Below are 27,468 nucleotides of genomic sequence, written 5' to 3'. Positions count from 1 at the left end.
CTTAAGGCCTTATTGGTGCCGACGTCGGCTCCTACCATGTTGGCTCCGTCCTCTGGTTTCGGAACCCGGGTTTCCTCTGTTGGGCCCGAGGGGGACACTTTGGGACTTTTGTTGGTTCGAAAACTCCCTCTCGGCGCGTCGGCTTGTGGAGCTTCGGTTCCGATTTTGGCCTCAGAGGTTGGTCGATCCTCGGATTCGGGGGGACCCGCCTTCGAGGCCATGAGGAGTGCACTGGCCAGATCCTCAGTCACATCACCCGTATCAGTCATTCCATCCCCTTCCACTCCAGCGAGAGCCTCTGATGTCCCCCTATCGGTTGACGGCGGAGCCCCAAGATCTGAGGATACCCCCATGAGTGGTCCCCAACTTTCTGAGGGCCCCTAAGAGTCTGTGCCTGAGGAGCCCCCAAGAAATAAGTTGTGCAAGAGGAAGCGCATAGACTCCCAGGATGAGTCCCTCAGCTCTGATAACCAACCTCAAGGAGTCAGAATGGTCCCCCAAGTTGTCCTCCGATGACGTCTCTTTCTCCGACATCCTGAAGATTTTAAGGCAGAGAGGTGGCTGGTCGTCCAAAACCCCCTCTGAGGAGGAGTCGGTATTCCTCAAGGCCTTTGGGGCTCAACCCTCCGCCTCCTGCGTGTCTCCACCCTTCGATGAGCTCCTGGATTTGATCTGTCGAAGGGCGTGGGAGACTCCTGTCTCGGTGAAACCTGTACCAAGACGCCCTAATAAATTTCTGTCCGCTCCCCCGGGAAAGAGTTCCTGTCCAAAGGGGTTTCTGTGGATGCCGTGGTGGTGGCGGTGGCCACTGAGCAGGAAGTAGCAGAGTCCTCTTCCTCCGTCCATCCTCCTAACAAGGAATCCTGGAGTATGGATCGGTACGGGAAGCATACCCTCTCTTCAGCGACCTTCACGCTTTGGTCTCTGAACTATCTATGTCATTTTACTCGGCTCCAGAGACATCTCCTTAAAGAGTTAGGAGATACTCTAGCGGGTAACATACCTGAGGCGTTAACTCAGATGGTTAATGACCAGTTGTCTACTCTTGACTCGATTGTCAACTCGTCCATGAGGCTCATATCTTATGCAGCCAAAGGGGGCGAGCAGGGCAATTAGCTCAGGTGTTGCCCTTAGGAGGCAAGCCTGGATGCGCCTGTGTCATTTCACGGAGGCCTTCAAGTCTTCCTTCACTGATGCCCCCTTTGATGGGTCCTCACTGTTTGGGACCAAAGTGAAAGACACCCTCACCAGATGCGAGCAAGAGGGAAAGACTGTCTGCCGTAGGGATCCGTTTTTCCCTCCCATCTAGGCCTTACCCCAAGGCTCAGAGGGGAGGAAAAATGTGGTTCAAAAAGTCACAGAAGTCTTTCCCTGCTGGTCAAGGTGAGTCCCCCTCCAGAGGCAGAGGAGGGGGTGGCTATTCTGGGAGACGCTGCCCTAGGGGCAGAGGAGGCCCTCGCAATTCGAGAGACCGTGATTCCTTTCACGGGCCTTCCTATCATTGTCCTTGATGTATTGCCCGACTGTGCTATTCCGGAGCCAGTCGGGGGCCGCATTTCGTTGTACCCGGAAGCCTGGGCAAGTATCGCTCAGGATCGATGGGTGCTTCGTATAGTTACTGGAGGTTATTCCATCCCCTTATTGTCAGACCCTCTTCCACCCAAGACAATCCCAGACATTTCACCCAGTCAAAGGGATCACGCAACACTAGAAATTTCAAAGTTGCTGGAAAAAGGAGTCATCCAACCTGTCCCCTCAAACCAGATTGGATTAGGGACTTACTCAAGACTCTCTTTGGTGCTGAAAAAACAGGGGACCTGAGACCCATCTTGGATCTCAGCCGACTGAACTGCTACGTTCTAAAGTCCCAAGTTCCGAATGGTCACCCTTCAGTCTATTTTTACGTTACTGGGAAAAGAAGTATGGATGTGCTCCATTGATCTCAAGGATGCTTACTACCATATCAAAATGGACAGGGCACCCAGGAGTCCCTTACGCTTCCAGCTGGGAGCCAGTCATTTCCAGTTTCGTGCCCTGCCCTTTGGTCTCACCACAGCCCCCAGGGTGTACAAGTGTTTGGCAGTGGTGACAGCTCACCTGAGACGTCAAGGATTCCAAGTGTTTCCATACCTGGACTGGCTCCTCACCGCACCCACCAGGCATCTTCTCATTCAGGCCAGGGAAAAGACCATTGCCCTTTGTCATCAACTGGGAATTACCTTGAACTGGGGAAAGTCTGCCTTGCTGCGCTCACAGCGTGTCACATTTATAGGCGCAGAGCTAGACACCGTTCACATGCAGGCTTTCCTGCCTCAAGAAAGGATAGAGGTGTTGCAGGGTCAGGTTCGCTCGTTGCTACCCCTCAAGAAGGTTCAGGCCAGATGGGTCCTGCAGCTCCTGGGATCCATGGCAGCCACTATTATGTTAGTGCCCTTGGCCAGATTACACATAAGGCTTCTGCAGTGGCTTCTTTCTGCCCAGTGGTCCTTTCAGAAACTTCCCCTGTCCCATTTGATCCTACTAACCGATCGGTACAAACAGGACCTCTGTTGGTGGCTGCGTTCCACCAACTTGAACAAAGGGAACCCATTTATTCCTATGACTCCGGTTGCCACGGTGACCACGGATGCCTCCCAGATAAGGGGGGGGGCATTATCTGGGCAGGACAGTCCAAGGCACCTGGCAGGATCACGAGGTACATCTGCACATCAATGTTCTAGAGATGAGAGCAGTGTTGGCGTTGCAAGCACTGCAGAGCTCTCTTCCCCTAGGAACAATTGCAGTTCACTCGGACAACATATCTGTGGTGTGGTACCTGAACAAGCAAGGGGTAACCAGGTCTTACCCCCTATGCAGAGAGGCCATGTGACTGGCAGTGGGCAGTGTCTTCCCAATGGTTCCTAGTGGCAACGCACATTCCAGGGAAGGCCAGTGTGATAGCAGACAGGCTGAGCAGATCTATTCTGATGCCTTACGAGTGGTCCCTGAACCGCTGAGTTGCGGAGCAGATTTTCAACAGGTGGGGGTCAGCCTTGCTGCGACCTTTTCGCCAATCCCCACAATACCAAGTGCAGCAGCTATTTCACTCTGATCCCCCCACAGGGGGAGTCACCCAGGGACGCTCTAGTCCACGATTGGCCTTCTGGTCTGCTCTATGCTTTCCCTCCGTTTCCTCTGCTACCAAGGGTGATTCAGAAAGCCATTTCCTCGGGAAGCAAGATGATTCTTATTGCCCCACACTGGCCTCGGCAAGTCTGGTTCTTCTTTCTTCATCAGTATGCAGTGGGCAGTCCTTGGTCTCTGGACCCAGCACCAGACCTACTGACACATGTCGGGACAGTCCCATCCCTCCCTGCAGACCCTCAGGTTGACAGCCTGGCTTCTCCACTTACATCCTTAGTCAGACTTCGTTTTTCGCCTGAGGTAGTACACATCTTATCTTCTTCTCATAAATCTTCTACTAGGAAGATTTACTCCAGCAAGTGGAAAAGATTTTCTATTTGGGCTCAGGCCAAGGGTTTGGATCATTTCACAGCCCCCATCCCTGTGGTCTTAGATTTTGTATCCACTCTTTTTCAGCAGGGTTCTGCTCCTACTACCATTAAGGTTCAGCTAGCCGCCATTTCTAATTTTCCCACTTCTTACGAACCTTCTCCCATGGCTCATAAGCTTTGTAAGGCCTTTTTGAGGGGTACTTTGCTGCTTCGGCCTCCTGTGTCAGAATCCATCATGCCATGGGATTTAAATTTTGTGTTACAGGCCTTGACATCATCACCTTTCGAACCAGCTGCCACCTGTGAATTAAAATTTCTTTCTTGGAAGACTGCTTTTTTAATAGTTATCACATCAGCAAGATGGGTGTCGGAGATTTAAGCGTTGTCCATCAAATCCCCGTATTTAATATTTCATAAGGACAGGGTTTCCTCGAGACCTAATCCGTCCTTCCTTCCGAAGGTAACTTCTGCCGTTAACCTCAATCAGTCCATTGAGCTGCCAGTTTTCTTTCCTCAATTTTCCAACACGGCGGAGTTTAAGTTTCATCATTTGGACATACACAGGCAGCTTCGTTTTTACCTACACAGGACAAAACAACTTCACAAGTCTGACCAACTCTTGGTGCCCTTCTCAAAAAATAAAACCGGTTTCCCTGTTTCTAAGATTACAATTTCCAGATGGATTTCTGACTGCATCTCCTATGTTTACTCGTCGGTAGGCAGAGAGTTACCGTTCCCTGTCAAGGCTCACTCCACCAGGGCTGTTTCAGCTTCAGTAGCTTATCACTCCAGACTATCCTTGGATGAAATTTGTGCTGCGGCCATGTGGGCTTCTCTCCACACCTTCATTACTCATTACAAATTAGACGTGGCTTCTAGGGGCCGGGCTTCTTTTGGTTCCACTATTATCAGGAGCATCTTCCATTGAGCCTCCCAGGATAGAGGTGCTAGGGACGCTGTCCCGTGAGTAAGAATGTAGGCAAGATTGGACCACATAACATCTACAAGTTATGTACGCACCATAATGCGTGATGTATGTGGTCCATCTCACCTCACATTCTTACGCTCCCTCCCACCTTCCCCCTCCTGGAGGATTTGGAGGCGACATTTGTTTCAGTACCCTCCAGTATTGGTTATTTTTTTTTTTTTGCTGCCCTGGTTAGTGTGTTACTCTTCTGAACTGTGGTTGCATGTGAGGTGTGACTATGAGCTGCTGCAAACTACATCTGGGGTTGTGGAGTGGTGCAACATGGGGATACCAGGTTAGCCCAGCCAATTAGAGACTTTGTGCTAGAAAAATATAAGTTGGCCGAGTCAGAGCCGATGTTTGGCTCCGAACCTGTGAGTAAGAATGTGAGGCGAGATGGACCACATACATCAAGCGTTATGGTGAGTACATAACTTGTAGTTTTGGTATACTGGCAGGCTAGAAGAGCATTATTGGCTGTGCTTGAAATATTTGTATGTATGTATGCATGCATGCATGCATGTAAAAAGTGCATTATTGTATCTTTGGGGGAACTGCCACATTGACAATGGACCCGTACGTGTCAGTGATCTAGTATTTATCCAACGTGTCTGTTGTGAGGAAGTCGTATATTGCTCAACTTGTAAGCAAAGGGATAGCATCATGACCCAGAGGTGTCATTGTCCAACTGTACTCAGCCCTCATGAGGCCTGAGTGTAATGTCCCCTTTAGTATATACTTGTTCAGACATGCAGCAACTTGAGTCCCCACAGAAGTTCCTTACAAAGAGAATACAGAGACTAAGCCACGTGACTTTAATGGACTTCTTAAAGCTCTAAAACTATACTCTTATAGACTATTAATAAGTGATCTGTGCCTGTCTTATAAGTTATTCTCTGACTCAGTAGTAATGGACCTAAAGCACATTTACAAAGCAAAAAGTATCAGAAATATCCAATCCAAAGACTTTAACGTTTTCTGCAGTACAAACAGAATAGTTTGGAGGGAAAGGTTACATATCCCATAGGATACAGCTGCTCTAGACAGACTCCCCATCCACGTAAAACAAAGCTCATCCCTGTACCATATTCACACACACAACTTAGATCAGTGAATGAAAATAAGGAAATTTACCCCTGGACTGCCCCCCATGCTACTAATGAACAGAGGTAGTGTCTAAATGCCCTATTCAGCAAGGCTGCCTTTCAAAATTCAGTGGTATGACCCCAGAAGCATTCGCTGACAAATGGGAAGTACAGGAGTAAAAGTCATGGTAAGGGTATTTTTGAAGGCCTAATGGGATAACACTGTTTGGCTTAAAATGGCCCTTCAGTGCAGTTAGTCTAGTATTCACCAGTGAATCTAAGACTCCTAAGCAGTTGTCTGCCTGCTTGATTAGCCTGGGCTGAGTGAGCCACCCCTTCCCCAGACCCCACCTCCCTTCCAGGCTTCCTTTTTAAAACCTCTTTTTTAGTTAACCAAGTAGTTTATGGATTTTCTAAAATCCAGATAGCCAACCTTTGAAGAATGCACAGAAATAGTCTGCTAAATGAAAAAGTGAACTTTCTCCCCCCGATATATTCAGATACCTTGGACTCGCAGGTGAATGAATTGACTTGTTAGCTAAATTACTCCATTCTCATACCTGCAGCCATCAGTCTGACATGGACTTCAGTTATTCCACAGCCAATATCCATTTGTCTTCTGTTTTTGCTCTTCATGACTTGAAAAGGGCAAATTTGTGGTTTGGAACTGGCTGATCAGACAAGTTACTTCATAGTGTTGTGTCTGTCTTCTTTAGAAGCACTCCTTACCTCTAAGGGACCTGGACTTTGAGGCTGAAGTGCTTGTCTATCTTGTGTTAGAGACTGATTTTTTTTAGTTGCATTAAAGTTTGTTTTTTGGAGAATCATTTTTCAGATGCTCCTTAACTTTGTGCTAAGTTTTTCAGAATTTTAGAACCTTCTAGTCATTGACAAGTGTAGGATGTCCCTAAAGTTGAATCCTTATTTCCTTATGAAAATGGTTTCAGAAGTTTCCCTGAAACAGTCTATCAGCCTTCTTGTGTTCTTTGCAGTTTGAGAGCCAAGTACAGTGAAGGGCCTCCACATCTCGACATGCATTAGCAAGTCAGGTATTACTTGGTGCAGTTATGTGAGTTTAGGATCATTATCTTTTTTAATTATGACTTAAGACATAGGCAGACCATCATTTAAAAAGACAATAAACCGTATTGACATTTTATTTATTTATTTATTTACATTTGTTAACCGGGATAGTTCGACTGGATATATGTCCATTTTCAGCGGAGGCCCGGGGAGAAAAGCTCCCAACAGTAAAAAACATCATTGCATATCTCAAAAACATCATTACATATCACATATCTCGAACAGCATGATTGAGTATTTGGTGAAGAACATTTAGACATTGATAGTATATTTACAGAAGAACATTAAGACAATCCATACACATAGCATCTGTACATAATCTAGAGAAGGGATTAGTTTTGTTCATTTTCATACATGATACATCACATATCTTTTCTTTGCAAATGACGTGAGTTCATAAATTGCTGAATTTTTGCCTTCCCTTAAACCTCACTCCTCCTCTTTAATCTGCTCCTGAACTTTATTTTGCATGTATTGCTCCCACATTTTCCATTTATTTGCATGTAATTTGCTGCTTCCTTTTTCTAAAGAACCTTCTAGGATGACCGTCCTGTTCATATCATCTGCTTAGATGATAATATAGCTTGTATGTGCTAGGCAGAGGATTTTCCAGTGAATTGCTAACTACATTGTCTTTTGCCATCAGTTAACTAGCCCCAGATCCTTTGACAAATGCTACAGTCAAAGAACATTTTAAATGACTGGCTACAGCCTTTTCTTGCTTCAAGAAAGCTTTAAATGGGGATATCAGTGATATTGCAATTTGATCAGTGCATATCTTCATCAGACATGGTCTTTATTGCATCTTATGGAACTGGGCCACATTTGAGAAGTGAGTACTCCAGGACTCACTGAGCTTTTGCCCATGCAGTCCCTCCTCCTCCTGCCCTTGTGGTTACATCTGAAGAATTCAGCCCAATTAAGGAGCCGCCATGGAGATTTCTTAAACTTAGAGAGAGCAGTTTTACTTCACCTTATCAGCTGATCTGTGTTAGGTCCAATCTTGAAATTTTTTTTTTCCTGGTGTTGGGGCCCCTGTAAATGTGGCAAGTGCATATTTTATATCACTATTTTATAGATCTGTATTGCTATTTCATGATTTTTGAGGATGTTTGCTGGTGGTATGGGATCAAACTGGTTGACTCTTGGAACAGGTGTTGTTAAAAGTGTACAGACATACATGAATGTGGGATTTAAAAAAAAAAAAAAAAAAAAGTGCCAGACTTGGAATGGAGGCAAACTACTTACCCGAGGGTCCACGAAGAGGGGGTGGTTGTTTTGAGTCATCTGATTCAGTAGATATGTATCTTGTTTATATTTAGTACTTCACAAAAAAGTACTTTGCAGTTATTCCCACTCCACTGTTAAAATAGTTACAGCTATTTTTTTTCTTTGAGTCTTGGAGGTGATATTTGTTTTTCAGTTGCTGTTTTGTTATGACAGTAATATAGATTTTGTAATGTGCTACAAAGTTTGAAGTTGAAATGTACAATGCACTGAAGTGCAGGTTTATTAATTATGTTTTGTTTTGTGTGTTAGGGATAAAGCAATAGAAAACGAGTCTGTGGCTACAGTTTTGTTTCAAAACTTCTTGGAAAACCTGGACATCCAGTACAGTCGCTTTGCCAATGATAAAGACACTTTTGTACAGCAGCACAACCTTAGAAAATTCAAGCACAACTTACAGGTAAGAACAGCATTCGGCTTTTCGTCCATCCTGGTTGGAAAACAGAAGTTATATGAACTACTTTAGTCAGATAAGCATTGTAGTTGTAGTAGAAAATCTGCACTGGTGCCGTTTGTTGAGCTTATAACAGGCTTGATTTTTAATTCTGGCTTTAGTTGTACCTTGCCATCTGTGATGGAGAGGTAAATGAAGTCCATTCCTGGTGTTGAAAACTGAATCTGTCCTGCGTGGAAAGTTGTGATATTCTTCGTGTTTCACTGTTGCAGTCATCACACTTGAGTTATCCTGCCAGGGGTAACCCTCAATTGGCCCGAATACCAGAGGCTTAGTATTTCTGAGTCTGTTGCTGTCACTCCAGGACTGATGTCAGGTCATCAGTGGAATAAAAACATCATTACATCAGTTTTTCTTGCCGAGGAGCCAGAAGCAGTTCGCACGAGTGCTGGTTGGCCGCTACCTGAGTTTTCACTTCCGAATTTGAAGTTGAAGTCTTCTAAAGCTAAGTACCCCGTTGGGGATCCTTTTTTCTTGCTCTAACCGATGTCAGAAAAAGTTAATAATTGTCTTGCCTGTGGAAAGCAAATACCACACCGAAATTTTCATTCTTACTGCGTCACTTCTTTAGGCCAAGACCACAATGTCCCTCGCTGTCGGTTTTGTGCTTTGTTCAACTCCAGAACTATACATGGTTAGGCCCTTATCGTAGCTAAATGCTTTTGCTCACTATCTGCGTTTTCTGAAATGGCTTCGGTAAACCACCCAACTACCGATCTTCCGAAAAAACATAAGGATAAAGACAGAGACAGACCGCACAGGTCCAAAACTGCCGACGACACTTCGGTTAAGCTAGTTGCCAGTTCGCCGGTATCTAGTGAGGCCCTTCTGCAGCCCCTGCTGCCCGCTTCTTTGGATTCACAGGCCTCTATCGAGACTCGTTCGGAGTCTGGTATGACACGAGACTCTTCTTTGACTATGGAATCTGTGGATGTCTCTACCTTGGATGAGTCCGGAGCCACTGTGCAGGCACACTGGCTTCCAATGAAGTTCTTCGCACTACCGATATTCGCCACAAACCGACGACGGCTTTCACATCTACAGTTCACTGTAAAACTACCGAGTTTCTAAGGCCCAGGGTGCGAACTACGTCTAAGAAACTGACCCAAGCTCAAGCGCCTGCTTCCATGCCTCAGTCTCAAATGCTTAAAATGGCGGAAGACCTTATGCTGATTAGGGGAAGTCAGCCTACCCTTGCTAAAAGAAAGAGAGACTTGTCCCCAGCAGCTTTATCTGACCAAAAGTCCAACTCTGAGGTTTCTGATTATGAAGACATGCCCATATCTGCTTATGAGGATTCAGATGCAGAGGAATCCATTCCTTCTGCCTCTTCTCCAGAGGATTTTTCTTTTGGTAAAACCTTACGTATGTTGAGAGAGCATTTCCATTGGGAATGGCAGGATTATCCTCAGTCCAAAAAGACTCTGGGAATTTTTAGATTTACCACAGTACAAACCCTTAGCTAGTCCTCCTGTGCTGGATGTTGTGGATGATGTCTTTATGGAATCCAGTCTAACTCCTGACACTCTACCTCCTGCTCCCAGAAAACCTAATGGGTATTACAGAGTCCCTGACTCTCACAAATTTCTTTTCAAAAATCCTACTGCTGACCCATAGATCACCTCCCAAGGACCTAAAGGAATAAAAGCAACCACAGGTAAGAATCCTCACCCCTTCGGACAGGGATTTCCGAGCTTTAGACAGATGGGGTAAAAAAGTATACACCTCTGCAACTCCTGCCATTAGAGCATTAAATTGTCACTTCCACATGCTGAAATACCAGCAACATACAATGGAACTTATTAAACAAAAATTATTTACCTTCCCAGACTGTACAGAAAATAAAGAATTACAGGAGTGTATGCATTTTGCAAGCCTAGATCTGAAGTTGTTAATCCATCTTCCTATTCATCACTGATTGGTTCAGTTCAGAGCCCTCGGAACTGAGTCAGCCTTATACCTAGCTTGCGTGCACCAAAAACTCTCGAGCTAAGCTGCTACCCACAACGCCTTTCACTCAGCTCAGATCTCGTTTGCCACGCAGCCATATAGCAGCATTTCACTAAGCCCTCCAGCTAAGTGATATATTTTTCAAATTTTTATAAGTATTTGTGAGTTCTTTCCTATCAAATTTTTTTCCTCTAATTACTCACTCAGCTCTACCCATAGGTATATTTTTTCTTGTATCATTGTTGGTATTTGCCCTCTTTATCCTTGTGGTATTCCCAGTACCATTGTTGGTATTTCCCTCTCTCTCTAACTTTCCTTTCTAGTTTAGCGTTGTGTGTTTTCTCTATTATGTCTGAAAAGAAAGGGACTACAGGTTTTAAACACTGCTCTTCTTGCAGTGGTAAACTACCTAATAGCGATCTGCATGAGAAATGTGTGTATTGTTTGGGGGGTTCCGCACTTTTTGGTGAAACCTCCCTGTGACATTTGCACCAGTTTCAGTCGGCGGACGCTGAATGAAAGACGAAATAAGTTAATCCTTAAGGGCCTGCTGCCTTCTCCTTTTTCGGAGGCTATTTCTGCGTCGGGAGGTCTCAACCCTTCCTTCTGTGGACAAAAAACGTCTTCATTCTGACCCCTCTTCACTGGCCGGTGATGGAGGCAAGCCTCTTAAGCACAAGGCCCATAAGATGACTTCTGAGCATTGAATCGCCTCCTCGGTTCCGACCACCTCGGCTCCGAGTTTGGCTCCAGTGGTACATACAGAAGTTGCTATGATCGCCTTGTCAGCACCAGTCCCTGCACTGACTATGGCTCCTGCTGCAACTTCGGTTCTGACCAGTTTGCCTGTCTCTACCTCGGCACCGACGTCTGTTCCGACAACATCTTCAGAGCAGCTATTTACCTCAACCCCAGCTGTGACTTTGGCTTCGAGCCCGTTCTCGGCTCCAATTATTCCCCTGCTGCCAGTTTCTAAACTGGAATCCTCATTGCTGTTTTTCAGTACATCATGGACCCAGTACCCTGTCTGTGGATCCATTTGCAGGACAAGCTTTCAGCCCCTTTTTGGGTATTGACCGAGCAAAAGCGCTTAATCTGTTGTTTTCTGGTTGCAATAAAGAGTTTTGACTATAGTCATTTTTACTCCATTGGTGATATCCGGGTCCTGTGGTTTTTGGGCAGCAGTTTGTTCCTGGCTTGGTCCTCTTTTGCTGTTCTGTCCCTTTTTGGGCAGGCCTGATTCCCCCTCAGGAGCATCGATAAGGTCCACCAGGAACCTATCTGAAGTGGATGTGGTGCGCCTCTTTCATCAGCTGCTGACTGCCAGGGGACTTACAAATTTTCCTAGCACCCATCCCACTCTGGGTTTTGAGTCCATTGCATCAGCGACCCCCATGTAATCTCCTCCTTTGGAACCCTCATTTCCGAGGCTCATATTTCCGACATCTACGAGAGGACCCCTTGCCTCGGTGCTGATGACGATGTCTGAGGCTCCAAGGCCCCTTTGGGTGTTGGTTCCGTTGGAACCCACCCTTCCTCAATCTCATGCTTGGGGGGTGGAACCCACGGTTCCGGTTGTGTCACCAATTCCGTCTTCAGGTCAGAGGGTGACTCCCACCCCTGTTTTGCTTGAGGCGCCGTCCCCAGGAGTGGACCATGTGGAGTGGGGTGTGACCCCAGTTCCGAAATGGTCTTCTTTGGTTATGGGCTCCCATTCCTCTAAAGGCGGGCCTGCTTTCCGGGTGATGGAGAGGGTGCTTTCTTTGAGCAATCCTCCTACCTCGGACTTACCACCCGTTCCTGCAGAGCTGTAGCTATCAAAGCCCCCTCCCCCAGGACTTTGAGAGTGCAAGACCCAGGAGACCCCTGTACAGGGTATTTCCCTTTCTGAGTCTTCTTCGGCTGCTCCCACCGAAGAACCCCCTCAGAAATCGGTGTGTAAGAGGAAACACATGGACTCCCCAGAGGAGCCTCTCACAGAAGATAAGACTACGATGATGGGGAAGTGTCCCCACAGTCACCCCCTGATAATTTAATTTGGAGGCATCCTGGAAATTTTGAAGCAGAGGGGTGACTGGAAGCCCACCAACCCTTCCTCAGAGGAGTCGGTATTCCTGCAGGCCTTCTGCTCTCAGCCCTCTACTTCTTGTGTGACCCCTTCCTGCCGATGAGTTAGTCAGGGTCATCGTGCACCGGGCATGGAAGAATCCAGACAGCGTTGAGGCCATTTCCAGGCGATCCGGTAAGATGCTCTCCCCTCCAGATGATCAACCCCATTGGTGTAGAGGTTTACCAGTAGAAGCTATGGTGGTGGTGGCGGCCACGAAAAAGGACCTTGCGGAGGAAAGTCCTGCTGTCCACCCGCCCAACAGAGAATCCCGGGCGGTGGACAGGTTAGGGAAGTGAGTGTTTGCTTCAGCGACCTTTGCTGTCAGGTCTCTGAACTTTTTGGCACATTTTACGAGGCTCCAGAGAGATCTCATCACCGAGCTCTCTGGAACCCTCGCGGGTCAAGTTTCGGATGGGGCACGTGATAGTTGCTTCCCAACTTGCCACCCTAGAGTCAATTTCCAACTCGTCCATGAGGTTGCTGTCCGACGCAACTGAAGGGGCGGCTAGAGCTCCGGGTACAGTCATAGTTATGAGACGCCACACCTGGCTGTGCATTTGTGACCTCGCTGACTCCTTCAAGTCTTCTTTTTTAAATGCCCCTATCGAACCATCAGCTCTGTTTGGTTTTAAGGTCAAGGACACATTAACCAGGTGCGAGCAGGACGGGAAGACCTTGTCTGCCGTGGGTCAATGTTTTTCCAAACCTCAGCGCTCCTTCTCCAGGAACCAAAGGAGTGGAAAGATGTGGCACAAACAGTCTCAAGGTCCTTTCTGTGAGGCACATGGTGAGGGCTCCCCCAGAGGTAGAGGGGGTTCCACTAATGGAAGATGCCCCTTTCGGGACAGAGTGGCTCCCCGAAATCAGACACTCCAGAGATTTTTTCGGGAAGACCGTATCAGCGCTCCTGAAGTGCTGCCCAATTGCTTTCCTCTGGAAGCAGTCGGGGCTCATTTCTCTCTGCACCAAGCTGCCTGGCTCACTATTACAAATGGTCAGTGCATGCAGAGAATAATTTCGAGAGGCTATCACATCCCCCTAATCTCTTACCCAAGACCTCCAAAATCCCTTCCCGATGTTCCACCCAGTCAAAGGGAGGAGGCAGCTTCCGAAATAAGAAAGCTATGTCAAAAATGAGTCATCCATCAGGTCCCCCCCCAGACCAGTGTGGATCTGATTTTACTCTAGATTCTTTTTAGTGCCAAAAAAGATGGGGACTGGAAGTCCTTTTTAGATCTCAGCCAGCTAAACAAATCAGTGGTTCAAACCAAGTTACGCATGTTCACGATTCAATCCATCCACCCTTTTCTTCTGGAAGGTGTGTGGATGTGCTCGATAGACCTCTGGGATGCGTATTATCACATCAAAATGGACAAACGCTCTAGGGGTCTCTCTCGCTTCTGGCTGGGAGCCAATCATTACCAATTCAGAGCCCTGCCATTCGGTCTCTCGACAGCCCCCAAAGTGCTCATGAAATGCCTAGCGGTGGTCACAGCTCATGTGAGATTTCAGGGATTCCAGGTGTTTTGGTATTTAGACAGTTGGCTCCTCTCCGCCCCCACCAAGTGCCTTCTGGTCAGGGCCCTCTGCTACACTCTAGTACTAGCGGAGTTGCTGGGCATCACCATTCTCTGGGAAAAATCCAACCTTCAGCCCTCACAACAATTGGAATTTATAGGGGCAGTATTCAACACTCCAGGTCTGGTCTCTCTTCCCCCTCACGGGCTTCAGAGATTAAGGGCACAAGTTCAAGTGATACTCTGTCAAAGGAAGGTGTCTGCAAAGGAAGTTCTTCAGGCTCTGGGGTCTATGGCAGCAACCATATCAATTGTTCCCCTAGCCAGATTATATATGAGACTGCTACAATGGCTCCTTCTGTCCCAGTAGATATCCAGTCTTCATCCCCTGAGCTCACAGATTCTCATCACCAACTCCTGCAAATAAGATCTCCTCTGGTGGATGAGTACAGATGAAAATCTTTGGTGTTGCCCCTTCCAGGCTCCCCAACCCAGCACCACGATGACCACAGATGCTTCCCTGATAGAGTGGGGGGGGGGCACTTCCAGGGAAAGCCATTCCAAGGCATGTGGTCCAGTATAGAGGTCAACTTGCATGTCAATGTCCTGGAGTTGAGAGCGGTGCTAATTGGTGTTGCAAGCATTCCATCCGCTCCTTCCTTAAGGAACAATTGATATTCAGTCGGACAACATGTCTGTCATCTGGTACATAAACAGGGAGGGACCAAGTCCTACCCCATATGTCACAATGCCATGAGAATCTGGCATTGGGCTATAGCTTCCAACCGCTTTCTGATCGCAATGCTAATCCCGGGGAGCTCCAACGTGATTGCGGGCAAGCTGAGCAGATGCATCCTCCGTCCTCACGAGGAGTCTCTCAATCCGAGTGTGACGGCAGAAATCTTAAGCCGTTGGGGCCAGCCATGCTGTCACCTTTTCGCCTCCCCCTCAAATACAAAATGCAGCAGCTACTTTGCCCTCTTCCCCCTTCACAGGGAGTCATCGAGAGATGCTTGGACTCATGATTGGCCCACGTGTCTCGTTTATGCTTATCCTCCGATACCTCTGATCCCTCTTTTTTTAAGGAAAGCTATTCGGTTTAGAAGCAAAGTGATACTCATTGCCCCATCAAGTGTGGTTTCCCTTCCTCCGACCTCACCTGTTACAACCTCCTTGGACCCTGGTCACTCGTCAGGACCTCGTATCTCACCCACAAGGGCTGACTCCACTGAATCTATCCAATCTCACGCTGACTGCTTGGCTTCTCCACTTCCGTTAGTTGCCAGGCAAGAAATCCTCTCCTCATCTGTCCGTAATATTATCCTGGCCTCCCATAAACCATCCACCAGAAAACTTTACAGGGACAAATAGAAAAGATTCTCTATGTGGTCACATAATCGGATGCTAAATCCGTTTCAACTCCTGTAGCTATGATTCTTCATTACCTCTCTGAGTTGTTTGACAATGGTGCATCAGCTTCCACCATTCAGGTCCATTTAGCAGCTATTTCCAACTTCCGTAATGGTTCAGATGGATTCCCGCTTATTTCCACCCAACTTTGCAAGACCTTCCTGAAGGGAATTTTCCATAGCAGACCTCCTATCAGGCAGCCAGTGGAGGCATGGAATCTCTCCCGGGTTCTCCAGTCTCTCTCTACCCCCTTTTGAACCTGCTGTGACATGTGATCTAAAATTCCTGTCATGGAAATCCTTGTTTTTGATGGCGGTCACTTCAACCAGATGAATATCTGAGTTGCAAGCCTTATGCATCGAGTCCCTATCTGACCTTCCATAAGGACAGAGTTATCACTTCGTACTAATCCATGCTTTCTCCCCAAGGTGGTTTCTAACTTTTCTCTTAACCAGTCCATCGAGCTCCGTGTATACTTTCCAGATTTCTCAAACAAGGGAGAATACTGTCTGCATTCATTGGATGTTCACAAAAACCAACCTAGCAGGACACACCACGAGAACACGAAATATTTCCAAAGTTTCTTTTATTCAACACGATAACAGAAATGAGCGCTTTCGCATGCCTCTAGCACGCTTCTTCAGATATAAGTTACTCTATCAAAACCCAACTGTTTTATACTCCCATCAATGTTGAACATCTTGTTACATAATTAGGTAATCAATTAATCAATTAGTTAATTAAAATGTCAAATAGTTCCATCACTATTTATAAAACAGCAGTAGATAAATACATGGATATTCAGACTGACCCAAAACTCATATATGCTTCAAAACACTGGAAGTTAAATCATGTCACTAAAAGCCGTTCCTCATTGTAATAATAATAATAAAAAATTCTCTAATAAAAATGTAAAAATCTATCTATACTGATCATTAAATGTCATTTACAACAGGGTTTATAACAAACTCATTGGAAAATCTTTAAAAACTAGAGAAGTATGTATTTATAATCTTAAAAAGACTGTATCAAACTCATTTATGCTACTTGAAATTCACTTCGTAAAAAACATCACATCTCATATATAGTGTATAAAGCATTCACAAACAGTGTTCATAAACATCATCACGAATAGGCATCGTACAGCAATAATCTATATGTAAACATTATATCTGAATGCATGAACCCATGTATTTTTTCAACACTTGAAATGTATGCACATTCACCTTCAATTTGTTGAAATAGCATTGAATGCTATCACTGTGCAGTACATACTTACACAAGAGTATATTTGATACATATAAATCCCATCATAAAAAATCCCATCATAAATAAACATTTTATATGTAAGCTTCCACAAGCAGGTAAACAACTAATCCTTCCCTGAATAACTGACGAAAATATCTATATATAAACACTTGCAACTCATGAAATTGTCTACAAGCCAATATAATCGTGAAGTGTCGCTCATCCCATTCAAAGTAGAACATGAATCCATATAGATAATCCTAGTAAAACCAAATTTTGTTGCGTTGTTACCATTTAAGTAACTAAAATAAATTAAGTGAAACTTCCTGTTACTCATGGATTTAAAGTATACTGCCCCCTGATGTTCAAAGAAATATCCGCTACATTTAACAGAGTGCGACGCTGTCTTGTCGTATCTGTCTGATGTTCAAAGAATATGTATCTGCTACATTTAACAGGATGCGACGCTGTCTTGTCGTATCTGTCTGACCTGTTCTAGTGTAGCACAGAAATGACAATCATGAAATGTCGCTCATCCCATTCAAAGTGGAACTAAATCTATATAGATAGTCCTAGTGCAGCCAAATGTTGTTACGTTGTTACCATTTAAGTAACTAAATAAATAAATAAATAATTTAAGTGAAACTTCGTGTTACACATTAATTTAAAATTATGCTACCCACTGATGTTCAAAGGAATGTCTACTACACTTAACGGGATGCGACGCTATCTTGTCGCATCTGTCTTAACACAAAATATTGTGACACAGAAATAACAACAATAGCAAGCCAACTGTAATAATATTTTGTATCTGATATTAATTTAATAAAGCCCCAATCACAGTAGATACTCCACTGTATTTAAAGAGCAAAGCCATCTTATCAAAATCACTTTTCTATTGGCTCATTATATATATATACACACCATTCTTCTTCTTAATTTTTGGGATTCATTGGATGTTCATAGACAACTGCGTTTCTACCTGGAATGAACCAAGTCCTTTCACAAGTCGGACCAACTTTTCATTTCCTTTTCTGGTCCTAGAATGTGGTGTGCAGTATCTAAAGTTACATTGTTAAAATGGCTCAGGGATTGCATTACCTTCTCATATTCGCTTACGAATGAATCTAGGCCTGCTCAAATCAAAGCTCACTCAACTAGGGCTACTGCAGCATCTATTGCCTTCCACTCTAGGGCCTCCATGGATGACATCTGTGCAGAAGCCATTTGGGCTAAACCCCATACCTTCATCAAGCATTGCAAATTGGATCTGATCTCCAGGAGAAGAGCGGCCTTTGGCTCAATGACTCTCAGGAATGTTCTTCCTTAAGGGCTACCCAGGTTCTCCAAGTAGCTTGGGATTCTGTCCCATCAGTGATTAATAGGAAGAAGATTAACAACTTCAGATAAAGAAGTTATGTCTTACCATAAAGTTCCATCCGAGTTGTTCTTCCAGTCATCACACCCTCCCACCGGCCCCCCACCAAAGACTCCTGGTGAATCTTCTGGGTCTTGTGGTGTTTCAGGGTTTCTGCGCAGAGAGATGGCCTCTGAATTTGTTTCTTCTATATGTTACATACAAACATGATCTGAGGTAACGGAGTGAAGGGCATTGTGGGTAGCAGCTTAGCTCGAGAGTTTTTGGTGCACGCAAGCTTGGTATAGGGCCGACTCTGTTCTGAGAGCTCAGAACTAAACCCATCAGTAATGACTGGAAGATGATCAACAACTCAGATGGAATGTTATGGTAAGACATAACTTCTTTTTTCTAAGCATATCCTGCAATGTGGGTTTGATGCCTAGAAGCGTCCTGCAGTGCAGCAGTCACAGGTTCTGTAATTAGAAGGCATGCTTGGCTTAAAGGACAGACCTTGCCAGACCATGTCAAATCAAAACTATTGAATACACCACTGTTTGGCACCAAAGCAGAGGATGTTTTAAAAAAGATGGAAAAAAAAAGCTAAGTCTGTAAGACAGTTACAGACTTTTTGCAAGTCCAGCCTCCGAAATTCAGTAGGCATTGCCCCTCAAAGCACTGGTCCTTTCCAGCCCCCTCAAGGCCACCTCAGACTAGACCTAGGGGAAGCAGAACCCCCCCCCCCCCCACCAGACAGCAGTTCCAGGGAATGCAGAGATCTAAGCAATGGAGTACTTCCACATCTGAAACAGGGAGAGCTAAGTCACCCCATTTTTGAAAGAATTCACAATGACTTTTCCAATCCAGCTCTTACCTCTGCCCACCTGCTTGTACCCCTAGGAGGAAAACTTGCCTCCCATGCAATGGGCCTGCATCACCAACGATCGATGGGTCCTCAACATAGTGTCCCAGGGATACAAATTTTTATTTCCCCACACTGCCAACCCCAAAAGGCTTCCCAGATCTTCCTCCAAACCAGTGGGCAGAGGCACAAAACCAAGTTCATTCCCTGCTCGCAACGAGGGCAATTTAGCCTTTTCCTGCAGACCAGATAGGCCAAGGTTTCTCTTCCAGACTTTCCTGGTACCCAGAAAAGAGGGGCACCTGGCACCCTATCTTAGGTCTTTCCATTCTAAAAGGGTCTACTTCACATTGTCGTAAGCTAACAATATTGAGTCTGATATTATTGGCACGACAATATCGAAAGTGAAGAACATCGTGCAAGTAAATGGAAATCTCAGTAAGGGGAGATTTCCGTTTACCTCAATGCAGTGCGGTCTCAGAGTTGGTATATTTAAGTAGGGGCGTGTGCAGGGAGGCTTGCTCCCCTGCCTATGCCATTTAGTTTTTTTTTTTTATGTTCGATGTCTGTCTTAATCGATCAGTAAAGTTCGACCTTTATTGATTCGATTAAGTACACTTTCAATAACTTGATATAGACACTTCTAAACACCTTTCTGGTGGTACCAAAATTCAAAATGCTCACCCTCTAACAGCTTATTCCTATCTTGTCCAAAGATGTCTGGTTAGCCACCATAGACCTAAAAGGGGCCTATCTGCACATCCCAGTCAGAGACTCTTGCAGGAAATATCTACCTTTCATGGCAGGATCTATGCATTATCAGTTTTCTGCACTTCCCTTTGGTTTATCCACTCCTCCCAGAGTTTTCAGAAAATGCCTGGCTCCAGCCTTTGCTTTTTGCAGACAAAGAAATATTCAAATGTACCCCTACTTGGACGACTGCCTGATTCAGGCAGACAGTCGGGAAAAGCTGTTACAGCACCTGACTTTTGTAAAGGACCTACTGACCTCACTGGGGTACACTATAAACGAAAAGAAATCCAAACTAGTCCCCAGTCAGAATATTGTATTCCTGGGAGCAAGCCTGGACACAGCATCACAAATGGCATTTCTTACTCCAGAAAAACAAGCCTACCTGACGGGCTACTTCTCTCAACTGGCCACCAGAACCCAGTTATCTGCAAGGAAAGTCCTGCAAGCTCTAGGGTTCAAGGCATCTTGCATTCCACTCATTCCATATGCCTGATTGCATATGAGGAAACTTCAGTAGTACCTAAAAAGTATTTGTTGACACTCTCAAGACCTGGCAACTCTTATATGCATGATACCTTGCCTCAGGAAGGATTTTCTTTGGTGGGCAGGAGCATGCTCCCACAACAAGGGACTACCCTTTTCACCACCCCTGCCGCCCAGACCCTCACTACAGATGCATCAGACTATGCCTGGGGTGCACACCTGGATGGCAGGTGCATATGGGCCAATAGAGCCCACAAGAAATCCATCTACACATCAACCAAAAAGAGATGTTAGCTGTCCAACACACATTGACAGCTTTCAGACCCCTTCTCTCCCCAGGGGCTCTCCTGATCAAAACAGACAAGACCACTGTGATGTGGTATATCAACAAGGAGGGAGTGACTCACTCCTACACTCTATGCAGGCTGACCATGACCCTTTGGGACACAGCCTCCGCCATGCAACTCCAACTGTTAGCACAATTCCTACCAGGTTCTCTAAACTCTATGGCAGACCACTTAAGCAGAAATCTACTGGACCCAGATGAGTGGCAGCTAGACAAAAGAGCCTTCACCCTAATAACTCAGAAATGGGCCACCCCGAAGTTCGACCACTTTGCCTCCCACACCAACCATCAGCTCAGCATGTTCTGCACCAGGGAGCATCACTGCATGACTTGGAAAGTGGGTGCCCTGTCCTTCCCCGGGTCATGGTTTATGCCTTTCCTCCACTAACTCTCATCCCCAGGGTACTGCTCAAAATAAGGGAGGAAAAACCAAGGACAATTTTTATTGCTCTAGATTGGCCTCGCCAGCACTGATACCCACTGCTGTGCATCCTGTCCCCACTGCCACCATGGCATCTCACTCAGAACCCAACCCTCCTGACCCAGAGGGAAGGAGAATTCATGCATCCCAAATTGCGGAGCCTCAATTTAGCAGCTTGGGTTATTCCCTAACCACTGATCACTCTGCCAACCTCAGTAAACAGGTTCTAGGTGTTATACGTGCGGCCAGACGCCCTTGCACTAGATTGAAAAGGTTGTGCACCTGGATTCAGGCTAAGGGAGCCTATACAGCACAGTCCTCCCTCCCTCTTACCGTGGATTACTTGGCTGACCTGCTACACATTGGTCTCTCTTACTCCTGTATTAAAATTCATGCCTCTGCCATCTCTGCTCATTTCCCCACTGAGCAGCCCCTTTTTCTCACACCCTCTGATCAAACAATTCCTAAGAGGGGTTAGCAACTTGAGGCAACCCAAAAGAGCACTTACTCCAGTTTGGGACCTTAACTTTGTGTTGGAAAAGCTCACCCTACCCCCTTTCAAACCAGCATCTTCAGCAGAGTTAAAATTTCTCTCCTGGAAGACAGCTTTTATTCTGGCCATCACTTCAGCCAGAAGGGTCTCCGAGCTACAAGCACTCATAGTTGTCGAGCCCTTCATCATCTTTCATACTGACAGGGTTTCCCTCAGGACTAACCCATTCTTCATGCCCAAAGTGGTGTCCAGAATGGCTCTCACCCAATCCATTCATTTGCCCACCTTTTTCCCTAACTCACAGAACAAGGAGGAAAGGATCCTGCCCTCTGCAGATGTGCACAGGCAGCTCAGATTCTATCTAGACAGGACTAAATTATTCAGAAAGTCTGATCAATTGCTGGTTAGCTTTGCTGCAAGGGTAGAGGATAAAGCCATCGCCAAAGAAACAATTGGATAGCACTCTGCATCCATGTCTGTTACACGCAACACAGAAAGACTCCCCCTAAGGGGGTCAGGACTCTCTCCACCAGAGCAGCCTCCACCTCTGGAGCTTTCCTCAGAGGAGTCCCCACCAGGGACATCCTGGAGGCTGCCACCTGGACATCTGTTTACACTTTTACCAAACACTACCACCTGCCTGTCTTCTCCAAATCCAGGGCAGGCTTTGCCACTGCAGTCTTGCAGGGCATCCTAGCCAGCCCCTAGTCTCCTTGACTACCTCCACCCTTTTCCTCAGCTTTGGGAATCAACCCAAATGTGATGACTGCAACAGTGAAACATGAAGAACATAGTACAGTTGTGTACACTTACCATAAATGTAGACGTTTGAGTGTATTCACTGTTGCAGTCCTGGTTTCCCTCCCTCCATCCCCCTCTTCTTTCTTCTCTCTCTCCTTAGAAGAGACATTTTGGTATTTACTTTCTACTGGTGGGGTTCTTCCACCAGAACCTGGCTCCCACTTGGGGGCACCTGACAGGGCAAGAAAAATTGATGTAATGGCGTCTGCTGCGTTACTTTATACTACTGACGACTTGACGTCAGTCCTGAAGCGACGGCAACCGAAGCAGAAATACTAAGCCTGTGGTATTCGGGCTGGCCGAGGGCTGCCCTGGCAGGGATAACCCAAATGTGATGACTGCAACAGTGAATACACTCAAACATCTTCATTTATGGTAAGTGTACACAACTGTAGTTTGTCATCCTCTACTCTCCATTTCTTAGCATTCTTATTCCTCAGTACACAGTGTGTTTTTATCTCTCTCTTTATGGTTTCTAAGAACCTTAAGTGCACACAGCAAATGTATAAACTCCACGACAACTATACTGAAACTGAATTCTGTGATACTTGACACATGTCGTGTTAATCACTGTGCTTATTTGCCCATACAAGTATTTACCCGCATATTCCACTTCTTTCCTTTTTCCTCTGTATACTTTTACCTCTTTGCCTGCCTACCATCAAGCCTCCTTTTAATGGTCTTCAGCCAGTTTACTTCCCTGTTACTGCAAAGTTCCTAGGTTGAGAACAAGAACCAGTCAGAGGGTCCATCATCCAGACACCCATCGATGATGATAGTGCCCTTGTCTATACTGCAGCTGTGAGGGCATTTCTAATTAGTTTTTAACTTTGCCCCTGATAACTAACATGAGCACCTTTGTTACAGTAGGAGCCTCCTGTGCCCTTCTTATGTCTGTGTGCGTGCTGCCCTCCCAGCTATACTCTTCCAACCTGGCATTGATCAGATGACCAAAGCCCATTGTACCCTCTCCTCAGGGTGGGTGAACTAGCATTAGCTGTTCACTCCATTCTCTCCCCTCTCCCTAGCAAGGCTCTTTAAACACACAAACTGCTGCTTGAACTGTAGTCATCTGGGTAGTAGTCAGGTCTTCACCTATCTAAAGCTCAGAGCCAGCTACATCCCATTTTTTTAACTGTCTTTATTGGATGAATATTTAAACAACTTGTTTGCAATTAACAAACCATAAAATTTCCTATATTGTGTTCAACCAAACATACCATTTTTTTTAAAGCTTAAAGTGCATATTTCAGGAGTGTGCATTCAGCTCCCTCAGCTGCCCCTATTGTGGAGGACCGTTCGTATGTTGAGTTTTGAACTATCTTAGCACATGTAATGATCCTATTTTCAGGCTTGGTTTATCCCTTCAAATAATTTTCTGAGCCCCCCCATCATACATGTTTTTTGAAGTTGTCTCGCATGCAAAAAAACACATTACATAATCAACATAATAGCGGCACAAATGATCTTTTTCAGAAGCAAAAACAAATTAACTTGTGTGGCAGAATTTTGCAATGCAGTTCATTCAAATTACGGATTTAACACGGTCTCTCGGATAACGTGCGTATATTGTTCCATCATTTTTTATCACTCTGTTTTTCCACATGTTTCTGAGTAGTATCCCACATTCCTACTTGAAGCAGGAGGAGACATACTTTATATAGTTTTCAGATGTTATGCTAATTAGATGTCCAGATTTTTGTATGCAACTACTTTTCAAGTACTTTTGTTCCTAGTTTTAATTCCTGCAAGTTGAGAGGTATGTATGCATTTCATCCATCAGTACTGTTTAACCATAAAAGTCTGATATGTTATATCCTGGGTTATTTACAACAAAATTAATTTTTTTAACATGTTCAAGGCTATTTTTAATAATTAACTTTTAAGTCCTTAGAATCATGTTTAATTATGGAGCAGTCTGTGTAGATCTGTTTGGTTTCTTCAACAGTGCGCCTAATCTGAATGATTTAGAAGCATCTTTTATACTGGGTATCTTGTCTTGCTTTTGAGATTGTTTTGCTGCACACCAGCATTATTTGGAAACACAACTTCTTGAATTCTAAAGACATACTTCTGGAGCATTTCTCCCCGGGCCTCTGCTGAAAACAGGATCTGTGGAACCTAGTCGGACTTTCCTGGTCAACAAATGTTAAATAAAAAAAAAATAAAATAAAAATTGTCTGCAACTACTGACCATCAAACATTTTGCAGACTACATTGTCTTGAGACAGGACTGGGTGTGCCACTTGTGGTTGCTGTGTTTCATGGATGTTTGACTTTTATATAGTTGACTTGTACAGGTTTCTGTGATATATTCTATACAGTCTTAACATCTTCCCCACAGATTACATTAGGTCTCATTTCTGCCTTTACTAACAGTTTCAGTTTCGGCTGCCGACTTTCCTGTGACTACTGAATGTTGTGTTATGCAGTTCTTTTCATAAAATGTCTCTCTCCATTTTCTTAAGTATATGATGTGATGTTGTCCTCTCTCTCCTTCATTCTCTACTGGCGGGTTTGGAATCGATCCTCCGTTCCGACTCTGTCGTTTACAAAAGCTCGAGGTCTCCCAACTAGCTCGTGGCTTACTCCCTATCCCAGGATGCTCTAGGAATTCCCCAGATCTAATTTGCCACTAAACAGGTCAGGCGTTTTTCAACTGGCTCTGGCTAAGTTTACTCTTGAATTATTATACTGTACCTTTAAAAGTTATATTTTCCTTTAAAAAATGTGTGCGATTATCTTAGTAATTCTTTGACTTTGTTAGTCACAGTGTTAGACGGTCTGTTGCTTGCTGTTTTTTTCTCTGGGGCTGTCATTTTATCTCAAGGCCTACAGTTTCCATCCCTATCCCGGCTTCTCTGTGTGTGTTTAGTTCAGTTAATCTTGACTTGTGTGTGGGCTATTTACTGTTCAGGAAACTAGTTTGAACCTTTTTTCTCCCAGAGTTAGCTTGTTTAACTTGGAGAGCGGCTCAGCCATTTTAAGTTAGAGGGGTTTTTCCTGTGTGGTGTGCTTTTTGTACTGCCAAAAAAAAATTGTTTCTTCTGTTCCTATAGAGAGTTATTGCTTGAAAATATTACTGGTGGTGGTAAGTTGTTGTGTTCTTTCCTGGTTAATATGCCTAAGAATTAAGACACTAAACACTCTGTGTTTAAGAAATGTCCTAACTGCCCCCAGAAAATGTTTGACTGATAGCCATAGTGAATATGTATACTGCCTAGGAGCAGTACACTTGCAAAAGTCATGCGCTCTGTATGCTACTCATTTAGTTCAAGGGTTCTCCATGAAAGGAAAAATAAGCTGATAGTGAGGGGAGTGTTGAAGAGTTCTTTTTCGGAATCCTTAGGAGAAGGTCAGAGTGCATCAAAGCAAACCTTTTCCCTTCCTTCTAGACCTGAAAAATCAAGTAAAAGATCTTCATCCTGTTCAGATCAATCTGGACCTACTAATAAAATATTGAAAATGTCTTCATCGGACCCAAATCTGTCGGGCCTGAAAAGCCATCTACCTCTGTTCCTCTTGTTTTGGAACCATTGATATTGCAGACTCTGAGCCGGTCCCCTGTCCTGGAACCAGTTTCTCTGACTTTAAGGTTGCCAGTATTACAAAGATTGAGATTTCCTGCCCCCTCTTCACAGTCCTCCAGGAATTTGCCAGAAGATGACGTGGATCGTGTTGTGCAGAGGCTTTTAAGTACACAGGCACTAGCTAAATTATTGTAGGAGCCAACTCAGAGAGTTTCGGAGCCGAGTGGACCTACCCCACCATTATTGATTCCTCTCTGACCCACCTCAGAGCCAAAATGCATGGAGCTGATCATTGTGGAACCGTTTGAGCCGAATCCAGTTCCAGGATCTGCAGCTCCAACTTCTGCTTTGACTTCCTCAGTGCCGTCTGAGCTTGAAGAGTCTAGGAGTTGATGCTGTCCAGTCGTGTCCGGGGAGGACAGTCAGATCGGACAGTTATTTGATCTGAACTTGACTCTCGGGGCTTCGGCACAGGTGAGCTTGGCTCCTACATCAGCTTCGGAGCCAACCTCCTTGGTGCTGGGGAAACCTTGTGGGGAACCTGGGGAACCGGGAGCTTCCTTAGGTCATGGGCAGGGAGCTTTCAGAGTGATGAGTGCTGTTCCCATGGGCAGCCTCACTCGCATATCCAGTCATTCCTGCCCCAAAGGCAGCAGTGTCTGTCTCAGCATAACCAATTTCCCACAGACGTGGCGATACAAGGCCTCAGGATGCCCCAATGGGTGAACCCCTCTCTTTCGAAACCTCTCCAGAATGCCCTTCTGAAGAGGTCCCTCGCAAGAGATTATTATGCAAGAGGAACCATCTGGACTCCCCAGAGGAGTCAATCACATCTGACACAGCCCTCTGTGAGTCAGAAGGGTCCCCATGGTCACCCTCTGAGGATGTCTCCTTTGCAGATATTCTAGAAATTCTTAAGCAGAGAGGCGGCTGGAAGCCCATCAACCCTTCTGATGAGGAGTCCGTCTTACCTGAAAGCTTTTGGGTGTCACCTTTCCGCCACTTGGGTGTCTCCACCTTTTGATGAACTTATGGAATTAGTTGTCAAAAGGTGTGGGAGTCTCCAGATTCCGTGGAGCCTTTTCCCCGGAGGTCAAATAAATTCATCACATCCCCCAAGTAAGACAAATACAGAAAGTGTATGAAGTTATGTTGTCCTATCTTGCTGTAATTCTTGCTTGTTGGGTTCAGAACCGAGCATCGGTAACAACTCAGCCGAATACAAAAGCTCAAGAGCTTCCACTGGCTCGAAGCTAACCCCTATCCCATTGCACTGGGTAAAATACCCAGATCTTGTTTGCCACTCAAGCGATCGAGAAGTGTTCCTGCTGCTTTGTTGGCTAAGTATTGTATTTCTCTGTAATTTCTCTCTAGATCCACTTAGTTTTTCGTTGTCTGTGTGCGATAGTGTCCTATTGATCCTTTGTCATAGTTTAGTGCCCTTCCCTGCTGTTTATCGAGAGATCCATTTAAGTTAGAGGGCTCTCAGTGGCCCATTTAACTTAGAGGGCCACTCCCCTTCCTTCTGTTATTTTCCCTTTTTGGAAGAATCCGTTTTAGAGGATTCTTCATTACATAGTTCTTGTGCTTGTATTTGACTTTGTGTATGTTAAAAAAAAAAAAAATTGTTGATTAAGGATTTTCTTAGAGTTAGTGCTAGTTTCGCATTTTAGCTGTCTGTTTTTTCATCTGGTGTGCTTTTGCTTAGTTAGAAGGCTCTGTCATTGGTGTTAGAGCCGTGTTCTCATACCTAAATAGTTGCTTACTTTAACTTGTAGAGTGCATATTTGTTTAAAAAGTTGTCGAAAGAGAAAGAG

The 27,468-nt window shown here is 45.2% G+C and overlaps 1 protein-coding gene across 3 annotated transcripts in view; it reads left to right on the top strand.

The window, feature by feature from the left end:
• Positions 1-27,468, top strand: part of LOC122811674 (zinc finger CCCH domain-containing protein 10-like) — a 3,783,075-nt gene that overhangs the window by 599,291 nt on the left and 3,156,316 nt on the right. For 2 of the 3 annotated variants that reach the window (XM_044083671.1, XM_044083670.1), the window contains one exon: positions 8,169-8,316. In XM_044083671.1, coding sequence (XP_043939606.1) covers positions 8,169-8,316 — 148 coding nt within the window. Of the gene's footprint in view, positions 1-8,168; positions 8,317-27,468 lie in introns of those variants that run through there. The other variant, XR_006366279.1, reaches the window with a different exon arrangement.

The sequence above is a fragment of the Protopterus annectens genome, chromosome 9.part0 (assembly GCF_019279795.1).
Source record: "Protopterus annectens isolate FY-2018-M chromosome 9.part0, PAN1.0, whole genome shotgun sequence".
In the NCBI taxonomy this organism is placed as follows: domain Eukaryota; kingdom Metazoa; phylum Chordata; order Ceratodontiformes; family Protopteridae; genus Protopterus; species Protopterus annectens.
The sequence above is the reverse complement of the archived record's forward strand: the minus strand, read 5'-3'. Positions and strand labels throughout refer to the sequence as shown.